The sequence below is a fragment of the Varanus komodoensis genome, unplaced genomic scaffold (genome assembly GCF_004798865.1).
Source record: "Varanus komodoensis strain SLA01 unplaced genomic scaffold, ASM479886v1 scaffold32, whole genome shotgun sequence".
Taxonomy (NCBI): Eukaryota; Metazoa; Chordata; class Lepidosauria; order Squamata; family Varanidae; genus Varanus; species Varanus komodoensis.
Window position 1 is genome coordinate 18930132 of NW_025335798.1, and position 13288 is coordinate 18943419.

The following is a 13288-nucleotide window of genomic DNA, read 5'->3' on the forward strand; positions in this document are numbered from 1 at the left end:
CCTAGAGTGCGGCCACACACACACACACACACACTCACACACACTCAGCAGAGACATTCTTCCTTAACTACCAACTATTTAAGTGGCTTGGAGAAGCTTCTTTTTCTCCCAGCCTTCCCATTAAGAAGATGTTGAACATGTTCTGTGTAAGTTCGGGCTTCAGGCAGAGATAATGGCAGTGCTTTAAAACAAATAGTACAATACTGTACTATTGTTTGAAGTGTTAATGAGCTGAAAGTGGCAACGTGCTCATGCAAAGGGCATGGGAAATAAGCAAAGGAGAACAAGAAATGCTAATTAATGATGGATATTGTGATGGGATATGGATAGGTATAATTGAAGGCTGTTGATCTTCTTTTCCCTGGCCTCCAGCCCTGGTAACTATATAAAGAGATGCAGATGAGGAGGAGGAAAGGCAGCAGCGAATCATTTTCTTCAAAAGCGAACTTTAGCCTGAGAGAAAGAGAATCTGGCAATGAGATATTTTAAGGAGATCTATAGGTCACCTCAACACAAATTCATTTTCATCAGCTATAGTCCATAGCCATGATACAAGCAGCCCTGCTTGTAAAGGGATGCTAGAGGGGCACGCCAAGTCTCCGCAGTCTCTGTATTTCACTGTGAGTTATGGGATTCCTGTACTTTGCAAGAGTGGCATGTGCTGTAACACAAGGACTTTTATGCCAAACAGAATTATGGGAAAAAGCTAAATTAGGCTGAGAAGGATAACCTTTTGTGCTGTGACCCATGGGTGCAACCATCAGAATTATGGATTAGATCCACACTTCATTCCAACTTTGATTTTGGAGTCAGTAGAGGGTGGTTGCTGTGATGGCACTGATCTGACCTGAGACTGTACACACTTACACCAGAGTAAAGACTACAGCTGGATGATTCAGCCCTGTATCTAATGAAACCAACACAGCAGGTCACCATTGGCAGATGAAAAATCAGTAAGCCAATTCTTAGCCTTTTTCTACTTCAGTCTATAAAGTGGAACAAGCTATTTAGCAATATAAAGAACCACACAAAACAAAAACCACAAGCAGCGCTTAGGTAGAAACTAGCATAGGTGGTTCTTTCCCACATGGTAGTTGGTGTTCAGTGCCTTTGTGGGAAAATGGGTTGAAAAAATGGCAGTCCAGCTAGAACAGAAATAGACACCTCACTTTGCATCAACTGCCTTTCTTCTCCATGTGAGGTCAAGTCTAATCCCATAGTAAAATAGAGTTATATAGATAATATGGAAGTTTCCCCAACTCCTTTTCTGCATCACAAAAGCCTTTGTGATGCTGCATTACATAATGACTGGGTTATTTTACTGCTCCTGCTCACTGGCTTCTTTAGAAGCTTGAAGCAACGCATGAACAGCCTATGGTTCTGTGTTCCCACATTTTGAAGTTTAAGCAACCTAGAGTTGTCAACTCAACAACCAGTCTCATTCTCTTTCTGTTTGTAGTTAACAAGCCCTGGTGTTTACACATGACCACAACCCAGATTTCAATAATTCATACCATGAGTTTGCATCACATGTGGACTAGTCTATTACCAGAGGCAAAATGCAAGCAAGATATGATCTTGTTTTGATGCCACATAACCTCATGAAGGAGGTGATTTTGGCTGAATATCAGGTTTCACTTAACATCTTTGCTCCTCTCTCTTTCCCTCCGAAGGACCACTTCACTTTCGGTCATATTTCTCTCCCCTACCCTATTTTTTTCTATAATGGAAGATGTGTTTGCACACACACATGTACATAATTAGATTTCTCCACTTTAGATTACTTGTTCACATGCATATTTATTATGACTACATCATCCAGTGAAAACACGAATGGGTGAATGGGCAATCACAGACACAATACAACAGACAAGGTTCATATTCACACACATACACACATTTCATTTGGGTCAGTTCATCTATTCACCTGCCAGTCACCAGGTACCCAATGATTAATTGCAGAGACATCAAATAATATACATGCATCCATGAAACTGCCTGTGATGAATGTGTGAACAGACTCGATGGGAGGCATTCCTTTTAAATGGTGTGTTGTGGCAATATTAGAGTTCCTCAGTGGTGCTATAGCTGTGAGGGCCCGTTCGGGTTCAGTCAGGCAAGTGCTCATTTACTATTTCACCCATCAAGTGACAAACATCCCCTCATGAACAAGCCCTCTGAATTTTACAATACAAAATGGGAAGTATGCAAAATGGGAAGTATTCCCCCGTCTTAGGACAGATGTTCCCTAGGATCTAATGGGGATAAGCTTCTCCATAATGTATTGCAAATTTGTAAGATATGAATTATGTCCTACAAAAGCTGTGGGTATTTACTAGTTCATGAGAAGGACAGAATGATTTTGAGAGTCACTGAACTGATGAGGTGTTAACAACAGAACTTGTGGGAACATGTATTGGTATTACCAGCAAACCAAGTTGTCAAGAGGCTATCGAAATATAAATGCATCTGCCAGCATGGAAGATGCATCGTATCAACGAAGCCTACAGATAGATTGCTGTCCAATCCACAGGTGTTGCTCACTGTACCAAACAAGGAAGTAGAATGCACTCAGCAGGCAATCAATGAATACATATAAAAATAGCACAAGCAGAAGGTGTTTGCCTTTTACAATTCTGATGGCGCTATATTAAGCAATCAATTTTGTTCCTGCCATTTTAAGAATATTCCCTCATAGTTCTCGTAAGATGTTATGGTACCCTGAATAGAGCAATCAAAGTAATGGGAGTCAGGCTAATCAAAGAGAGATATGTCAGAAAACAGTAAACAAGAACAGGATTTCACTAAATAAATCTCACACAGCATGCAAAGAAGCAGTGAAAAATATCCACACATGCACATACAAATGCTTATCGCTTACCATTAAAACTGTACTTCTCTGATGGCACACATTCAACAATACTGAGCAAGCAAATTGCTGCTGGCAGCCCAAATGGCAAGTCTATATAAAGAAGTGTAATGGAGAGAAGCACATGAACTATCTGTGCATCCCAAAAGGCTCTGGGCTTGTTTTGACTGAACAGCAGTTCTCTCCCACCTTACCACTACCACGACTATATCACGAGACTACAGATGTGCAAACCTTTTGCTTCTGTTCACAAGCTCAAAAGCTGGGTAGGAGGCAGATGGTTTCCCCCCATTGCAAGAGATTTGTTATTGTTACAAATGGCTTCCATGATTTGTGCTTAGCGTCATGGCTTTCAGAAATCGAAAGAGGCCTGAAGGAAGGGAAATCACAGGATGGAAGGTGAATGCTGCTTCAGTTTTGCTCCATACCTAGGCGCTGCTACCTCTTGATCGTGGTGCACAGGTCTTTCCTGCATAGCGCAACTGTGGCCATGCCAGGCCTGCTCCAGATGGACTGAGCTCATTTCCTAGCTCTGTAGTGAGGAAGAGGTTTTATCTTAGGCCAGCTGGGAGGTTCTTGCGTTGGATGGATTCTGTGAGTCATCAACTTGGCTGATAAGACAGGAATATGAGATTTTTCCAAGCTTTGCTGTATATTTCTGTAGACAATATTTGCATGCGTAACTGATCTACCAGTCTAGATCATGGTAGATCAATTACAATGACTATCATGATCACACATGTGTAGGGATGTAGGGGTTTTGTTAAATCACTCCATGTGTGTTTTGTGGATTGTCCAACATCTTTCATTTTGTGACCCACTCACAGAATTGGATATGTTTTAGAAGAACTAATTTTGTTCCACTTATGCTAATTTTCATGTGCAGGAGTGCACAATTGTACATATATCTATTGGCAGTATCAAGCATGAGTCACTGCAAATATCCCCCAAATTTGAAAGAAGAATGTATAATCCCCACCTCCTAAATCCATATTTTTTGTTCTAGTGAATCAGGGAAAGGGAAATGTACAATTTAGTCAATGTTTTTCTAGATATTTTTGCACAATGAAATTTGTGTACAGTTCTTGGAAAGTTTAAAAAGTCTGCAAGTTTGCAGAATTTATGCAACTCAGAAAGCTGGTCCAAAGCAGAATCTATAGGTTGGATTCTTAGAAATTGGAACTCATCTGAATCCACTGCAAATTTCTTCAGTGTGCCTATATGTACCCTATATTTCCCTATGTGCCCTCCCACCCCTTGAGATCTGAGGTGGAGGCCCTGCTCTGGGAGCCCTCCCTGAAGAAGATTAGGAGGGTGGCTACCCAGAGGAGGGCCTTTTCAGCGGTGGTGCCTCGACTATGGAATATGCTCCCCAAAGAGGTTTGCCTGGCGCCAATGCTATATCCTTTTCAGCATCAGGAAAAACCCTTTTTATTTTCCTATCATTTTAATGTTTAGATGATTTTAACTGGGTTTTTTTGTCTTAGTTGGATGCTGTGCTGCTTTGTTTATCTTATTCATTTTCATTGTAAGCTGTCCTGAGATGCTAGTGGTGGATGGGCTAGAAAAGCTTTTAATAAATAGAAAATAAATGTGCTATATTCAGGCACAGTAATTGTCACCACCCCCTTAATTTCAGCCCAGACTCCCTTGTTCCTTAACTAAGGGGAAGCCTTGCTGGAGACCGATGCATGAGGACCTTGCCAAGGAGGAAGACATAATCTCATCAATAAACCTCTTACATATTAGCAGCACATATGTGGAATCTGGATCAGTAGCTGAGGTTCAACTGTGACAGTACAGCCCACATTTTCAACTCTTATAGCTTTTCAGCATTAGAAGTTATTTTCATTGAAAATTCAAAAGGCATGTCTGGGAGAGCTTACTGGTAACATTTTGACTTAACCTAGATGAAAGCAATACATATATGTTGTTTGAGTTAAGCCCATGAACTTTCTTGCACTTTCCTGAAAAAAGAAGAGCCCAAACTCTCCAGCTGACTATTCCCTTATTAAAACAAGGGTGTTTGTCACATTTGAACTTTGACAAACACCCACTTTTATCATGATCAGCCTAACTTTTTATTTCCAGGTCCTTTGTACAAAATGCAACATGAAGCACTGAAGAGAAGGAAGAGCTTCTTGAGGCAGTACACTAATGAATCTGTCATCTCTTCCTGTTTCTTTCTGCTTTGGCTGAGATGGTGATGGATGGCTAGATGGACAGATAGATGCAATCCAAGGCTGCAAAAATCAATGCCAGTTCAGCTCTTGCCTGGAAGGCATAGGATCGCACCTTTATCTGCTGTTGATCTTTTAATTGCAGGAGACTGAAATACCTTTGCCCTGCCTCAACTCATTCCCAGAAATTTCTATGGTCTTAGCAAAATTCTTTTGACTTTCTTTAAAAAAAATTGGATGCATTGCTTGAGAGAACATCTCTGAATTCATTCCAAAGTGGGTTTGGGGGAATTCCATTGGAAATATTTACCCATTCCCATGTACTGCTTAGACATGGTTTAAAACTGACAGTAGCCCATGGCTGAAAGATAGGAGTATTAGAACTTCAGAGTGGATGCAAGGAAGCAGCTGGTTCTACATCTTCCTTCTAACTGCTTACCTATGGCTTAGCAATCAGAAGGGCTTACTTGTACATCTGTCCAAAGACATAAGTGTGTGTGTGTGTGTGTGTGTGTGTGTGTGTGTGAGAGAGAGAGAGAGAGAGAGAGAGAGAGAGAGAGAGAGAGAGAGAGAGAGAGAGAATGAATCACCAGTAACTTTTATTTTTGTGCCTATTGCTTAATTCAAGCTATAACTACAGAAAGCAGCTACAAACACTGCTGGTAACCCTTTCATGTTTTTTCTTCTTGCACATGAAAGTGCAAATATAATGAGAATTTCCTTAATCACTACTGAGATCTAGCCTTGTAAACACTGTAGAAGAATATCACAAAAAGAAAGTTCTTCTTGGCTCTTTAAGACTTTCTTTTCTCCTTAATGAGCCATCTTAAGACAGCTACTTGGTTCCTCTTCCTTGATTTGCAGTGGAATTAGCAGATTTGTTATTGCCAGGAAATAAAAGCAAACAGCATATGGTTTTCTTAATATCAACATAATGTCACAGCGCAATCTGCCTCAATGTAAACTCCTCCTGAGCAATTTCATTTCGATAGAACATGCGGCAAGAAATAGTCGGAAGGGAAGACATGACCTCTTTCATAATTGTTTCATAATGCTCACCTCTTCCATCATTTACATAATGCAGATTTCATGTATTTCTGTTTGAATGGCTATAAATATTACCATTGCCTATAACCCTTACATCAGGAATCAGTTTCCTTCAGGAATTAAAAGGTCATTTCCCCTTGATGCAAAGTCTTTCAATCAGATAAGTAACCACTTATACTCTGGCAACCTTTCAAAAGCTTTTGGAAATTAGAGACACTGTTTGAAGATCAAGGAGATTTGGGGGTTTGCTTTGTTGTTACCCCTGCAAACCTTGCTCTGTGATCCTTTGATATTCAAATGAAAGCAGCTTTAAATGCTCCTTTTCTATACATGCGTAATGAATGCTACCCATTGATCACTTCTGAAATCAACTTGCTTTGAGAAACAGTAGCAGAAGAAGAGAGAACCTGTTCCAACCAGGGGGTTGTTAGATAATCTGCAGTCATCCTAATCCTCTTTTCTGTGCCAAGGATCACCATCCCCACTGCCCTGCTGACATCTCCAAACACCTGATCTGTGTTATCACCTTTTCACTAAAAAGTCTGCCCATGTGCAGCGCTGGCAACTAAATCACAGAGAAAGAATTAGGCATTCAGGATTATCCATCTGGAAAGCAGAACGAATATGTGGAAACCTGCACAGCCTACAAGTGTTTTGTACTCCTCTCCCTCCACAGTGTAGGCAGTTTGCTTTTGACCTTCTGGCTGCTGCTATAATATGTAGCCCATTTAACAACTTTCTATCAAATTATTCATACTAACTGATGTAGTCCGTTCTGTATTATTTCTCCTACTCTATTAATACCTTTAAACAGCTGTACTTCTGCTGTGTATCCAAAATCTGAGTCCTATAGCAGTAATTTTATATTTAATTTATTATGAACTCTACCACCATGACAACAAATACTTCTCTGCCAGGTCATATGAATGCATTTATTGCTTAAGTGATCCATTAACTCAGCTACATTTCTGCAAGGCACTATATACACTTTTCATCTTACAAACATATTTTAAATGGTTTGAACTATTCTTTTAGATGATCAAACTCAATACAGGTATTTTCCCTTATGGTAATTTTATTTACTGCATATGCTTCCAAGGAAAAACAAGATACTCTAAAACATTAAGTTTGGAAGATATTTGCAAAACAGTTGGAAGATATTTCTATTGAAACAAATCAGGCTGATGAATACAAGCATGATAAGGAAAAGCTTAGAGTAGGTACTCAATGCCATGCATGCCTCAAAATCCACATTACATTGTCACTCCACATCCAATTTATTTAGGACTGGTTGCTTTCCCTTTTTTATGTAATTTCTGGATCATGAGGTAGACTTCCAGACCCATCTTCCTTCTCAGTTTATTTTCCTGCCACCCACCCCTCCAACACACACACACACACACACACCAATAATGGCCAAATCTTAAAAGTTCAGTATCCTTACCTAATTCAGTTGCCCCAGCGCAACAATGCAACACACTCCCAGCAAGGGCTGAAACAAATAAGAAATGTAGGTGGAGATTTAAAGACTGCTGCATGTTGTTCCACTATGATTTGATCCATAAATCTGCAGTTAGGAACTAATTTTTAGAGGTCTTGAACTTTGCAAGAAGAGACATCAGCTCACTGGTGTACATTCCTTCATATTTCTTTAACTCTTCATCCTAGGTAGAATCGACTGTACTTTGTTACTGTGAACTTTGCAGTAGGAATCCCCCTTTTTCTGGCCACATACACAGTTACGAGCACACACCCTGTTCAGCAAGGAATGCAGCCCTTGGTCCAGCTGCATCTAGTCTAGCTGCTCAGATTCACACACCCTTCAACACACACACACACACACACACACACACACACACGTACAAATACACACACACACACACACACACACACACACACACACAGAGAGGGAGAGACAGAGTATTGAAGTCCTTGCCATGGTCCCTAAAGCTAGCATTTCCAGCAAGTTTACTTGCAATCTTGATAAAAATAGGGTTATAAGTCAAACCTTCTTTATCAGACCACTTTTGTTTTTCTAGCACCAAATTGTAAGACATGCTGCTTCTATCTAGCATGAGGAATCTTCATTCCTTGGAAGAAATGAAGAAAAAGAAAAGAAAAGTCACCCTCCAACAGAAAGTTACCCTCTGCAAAGTGCAACAAAGGCACCCCCTAAGTGTGGGCTGTGGGCAGTAAGCAAAGCCATTATGTCACTAATATGAGTTGGGCTACATGAGCATAAGCAAGCTGTAGGAAACAGCCAGTAGCTATTTCCCAGGGAGACCTGCCATGCCAGAAAATGCTTCCAGGATTGTGCTAGAGGCCATTTAAGCAGGCACAGAATACTTTGCGGCAGCCCCAGGGCCATCTTGGATGCAGCCCTATGTCATGAGGACCTGGAGTGAGAAGCGGAGCAGGCACTGAGAGGCCGTTCTTGGGCCACTGAAGGCTGCCTACGGGACCCGCTTTCCAGTTGCACATCCCTTTGGATCCAGCCTGCTGGTGTTCAGAGATCCTCTTGCCTGAAACAAGACCACTTTGGAATTATACAGCTTGTGTTCATGTGTGTACACCCCCCATGTGTGTGTGCATGTGTGCATTTCAAATGGAGAGAGAGACCTGCCTTACTCAGTTCATCGCAATAGTGTCTACTGTAAGTGGCAGCTGTTCTTCGATCTCAAAGTCAAAGGTCTTTCCCAGCCCTGCTGCCCAACATCTCAGTTAATAGGAGTGTAAATATAAAACATATGCTTGGCCATCCCAGAAAAGAAAGTGTGTCAAGTGTCCACAGAGCATGAACAGTCTGTTCAACATGCAAGCAAAGTTTGTTGCTCTTCTTGCATGAAATGAAGGATGAAAATGCAGAGCTCCCTGCCTACTGGGGAGCCACAGTTCAGGTGGGCCCATATGCTGACAGGGAGTGGAGGAAAGGCCTACAGGGAGCAGGTGCTCAGCCACAAAGTGGACACCTGAAGCAAGCATTAAAAGTTCTCTGATCTGGACTTTCACATCTTCTCAAACTTGGCAATTGCTAGATTCTATTTTCTGTCACCTCTGTAGCAGAAAAGCTTCTTCCAATATACATCTGAGATCTTCATCAGAAAGTCTTCCCTAAGCCCTCCAGTCTTTAGAAGTTAAGCAAGGATGAGCAGAGACTAAACTTCTGGTTGTGCTGTTTTTCTATAGAATAGAGATGGGAGCTCCATGGCCCCTCTTGCTGTTGGACTCAAACTCCTATCAGTCCTGTCTAAGATATCCAATGGTTAGAGAAGATGTTTGTTGTAGCCCTTGAGATGATGCTGAATTACATTTTCCCCAGAAATACCCCCCCAAAATACTCCAGAATACTCCTCCCCCCAAAAAAATAAAAGGATATGCCTGCATTGTGAGCATTCAGGTGCCAGGAAATTACTGGCTTTGTAATCAGTGAGTTCCACTAAAATTTATGATTATTCTTTTACCATTTTCTTGTTCTTATTATTTTAAGGATGCATTCATTGTATTTTATATTGTGATCTCTTTTATATTTTAATTGATTTATTGATTTTGAACATTCCGATGCTAACTTTTAGATGAAAGTTCCAAAGCACTTTTCAAAAAATTTAAACAATTGAAAAAAGAATACAAGAATAAAACCAAAGCCAGATAAAACCACCAACTGTGACTAAAATGCATTAAAGTCACAAAGCCCCCTCCCCCCAAAAAGGGGGGAACCTTTAACAGGTGCAAAGAAGAAAGCAAAGCCTGGTGTGCTATTTTGAGCACATTTTCTAATGCTGGAAAAGCAGGATACTGCTATAATAACTATAATTTTTCTTCTTAAATTGCTGAACTGCCATCTCCATTGCCCACATAATTTAAAATGTGCTGCTTAAAAACCAGGGATGCAAAACTTTGGAACCTGCCCCTATAAGCCACAGTTAACCCAGAAAACTAAATTAATATTTTTGGAGTGGGGGATGCTACAGAGCACCCAAAGGGCCAAATCTAGCCCACACACAAGTTAAATGTTACCTTTTTGGTGCTCCATGGTATTATTTTGTGCTTTAACAATGTTGGGGCTAGTGGGAACAACAAGGACAGGTGAAGGTGAACAGGAACAAGGTAATGTCTTGCCCATTGCTTTGAATACTAATGGAAGTTGCCAAGATAAAGTAGGAATGAGAACCATTTTGGGCTTGAGACTGAATTGGTCTCAAGCCAATTGGGAATGGCATGCTAATACTGGTCAGGCTGCCACCCAATGTGGGTGGGACTACTGCTACATGCACGGTACCCCCTCATTTTACACGTACACAGAGATATTCAGATAGACACACTCTCCATCTTCACAAGTGCATGGACACCCTTCCCACCATCCCTCCCATGCAGATCCAATTGACCTAATCTGTAGTGAGTTAGTCCAACATGCAGATGTTAGCATTTTTTTTTTTAGATTGCAGTGATTATTTGTAGAAATTGATGCCTAATTTTTAAAAATTATTCTTTTTTCCAGGTAAATGGGGGGGGTGCCAAAGTGGAGGAAAAAATTAACACATACTGTAACAAGTAAGGTATATGGCTCTACTGGGGTAAGTGAAGTAGGGAGTGTGATGCATCTGACAAGGATATTCACAAGAGTGAGAGTAGACTATTAATTTAGTTTAAAACATTCTTCTCTGCTTTAGTACCTGTGAAACCCTGAAGGGAGAAATAATCCCATTTGTGCAATTTTAAAGACCTGGAAAGAAATAATAAGCAACAATAACAGTTGTGCAAATTTATAGAGGAAAAAATGTGTGCATTTACTTAAAACAACAAAAACAGCCCACAGTCCACTGCTGTTTATTGCAATGGCAACACTTCAAAATCCCACTGGACTTAAACGAAATGAACTCCCAGCATCGCATATGCCCTGCCAGTGTGGCTTCTTCACTCCTCTTCCTTCTCTAGGCCCAAATTGCTCACAGGGAAAAGGCAGAGCAGATGTAAGCTGCTGCTCAGACACTTGGAAAGGGCAGACCACCAGGCCATGACTGCAAGAAAAAGATGGCAAGGCAGAGCACGGTGTGACATGGGCTTTGGCATGGGCTGTGACATGGGCTTTGGCAGTTGCCCAGCTGTACAGATCCCTGGTCCCTGTTTTGAAGGGAAGCCAGCGCTCTGCAGCCTGAGAATGCTCTAAAATTCTAGAGAGCATATCTGAGATGAGAGTACATTTTGCTCTCGACTGCAGCAGCAGCTTCAGATGCCTTCCAGGCTGCTGCAGATGTCAGCTTATCATCTCAAGCTACAGATGTGGCTGGATGAAACAGGCCTGCCTCTGCTGCCTGACAAAGTGAAGAGCTGGTGCTGCAGCATAAAAGACATCTTTGTCATGAAACTCGGGTGTTAACAAGATAGTGCATTTTATGACATATTCTGTCCGTCTTTCAAATATCAGACTGGAAAGCAACAACTGTGCATAAGCAAATATTTGAGGCTGCTAAAGTAATTGCAATTGTTAATGCTTTTCAGCATTAATGGTTGTGGGTACACAACATTAACTGAAGTGCAATCCCAGTATTCTTTTCAGAATTGGTCTGTTTGTGAAGGTTGGAAGCACAGTGCAGTCTTTCTCATAACTCTAACATCAGATTTATGCACTCAGGCTGCAATCCAACACACGGTTAAGCTCTGTTCGATAAGGTACAACTTATGTCTGAGTTAGATGCACAGGAGAATTCTGTTAATTGTTGAAACATAAATTCTTCAAAACAAGCGACTCAATTGCCAAATTGTTTGGTATACACAGTTGTTATTCTATCGGTTGCAGAGAGAGAAATAGGCGTATTTAAGAGATATTCTCACCCACTCTTGGTTTGAGAATAATAGACTGTTTGGAATAACAACTCCTTCTCTAGGAAGGATAGGGCTCTTACCAGGCAGTTCTCAGTTTCTGAAGGGATGTCAAAGGACAATCTCTATTTGAAGGCATTCTCCCTCTAAGATACAGTTCATGCTTAAACTCTAAGATTGATGCACTCTCCCATCAACAGTTAGCACCTGGGCTTCAGCCTGAGGAGACACATGGGTCACCTGGTCACAGTCTCACCTATAAAATGAGTTTTATAGTATTTCTATTTAAATTACTGCACTTGTTTTTCAATATTCTAACTTTATGCAGAATATATGAATCTGCCCCTCCTTTAGCCCTCTTTTTCAGTCTACTTTCCCCCTTTTTTTGGCAATGTATAAGAAGCCTCTTGATCACACAGCTGCCAAAGCAATCCTTTTCCTCAATCTGCAAACACAGTGCAGAAGAGGAGAAATGCCACAGTGATAATGCCACACCTGAAGCTAAATCAAAGGACTTGGAAAAAGCTCTCAAGTGCTTTTTCATGGCTAGCCATAGTCACAGTGGATGCTGGCATGCAGGAAAGAGCGAGGAACAATTCTGAGTGCGTAGGTGGCTGCAGCAAGTGCTGAGCTGAAGTATTGCAAAACCCGAGCATCAATTTGGAGGTAATGAGGCATCAAATGCCCCTGATTCCTCCCCCAAACTTAAGTTTGCTTCTTCTGGGTCTGATTTATCTATTGATTTGATTTCTATCCCACCTTTCTCCAAACAATAAAAATGCACTCAAGGCAGCTTACAGGCATTATTAAAATGGATGAAAACCATTACATGTATTGAAGGAACTATCCTATAGCCCCTAAACCACATCTGAGGGGGCGTAGGATGCTTCACAGGGCCAGATTGAAAACTGGAGACAGAGCTCCACTGAGCAAGGGAGAAGTTCATGAGCCACACTCTTGCCCCACACAGCTATGTGGCAAAAACTGCAGCCGTTGCCTCTCTGCGATCAGGCACTCAACCTTGGACAGGGGGGAAAGGGGATGGAAAGGGAGAAAAGCCGGGATATGAGCTATCCTGGGACCTGCTCAGCCTCCTTTCTTCTGCCACACAAATGCTTTTACTGGACAGGCAAACAAAGCCCTGCGCTGGCTTCAGAGACTGGAGACTTACAAAAGGACATGTAACAATGGATGCAACATTAGGACAGAGGTTTTGGCTGAGCCCTGTAGACAGAAGTAGGTGAGACTGTCTGGTATCCAGGGATGCAATTCTACTGGCGTTGTGCAAACTGGGATTTGCAACCTGGGAACAAACATGAAGGACACCTGCTCCCTGCCCCTCCCTCTGGGTGAATTCCCACCCCACCCCCACTTG

At 41.5% G+C, this 13288-nt stretch overlaps 1 protein-coding gene across 1 annotated transcript in view; it reads right to left on the minus strand.

The window, feature by feature from the left end:
- LOC123027556 (von Willebrand factor D and EGF domain-containing protein-like) overlaps nucleotides 1-7833 on the minus strand; it is an 84050-nt gene extending 76217 nt beyond the window's left edge. Inside the window, exon 1 of the mRNA XM_044438490.1 lies at nucleotides 7541-7833. Coding sequence (XP_044294425.1) covers nucleotides 7541-7634 — 94 coding nt within the window. The 5' untranslated portion in view covers nucleotides 7635-7833. The remainder of the gene's footprint in view (nucleotides 1-7540) is intronic.
- Between the last annotated feature and the right edge of the window lie 5455 nt (nucleotides 7834-13288).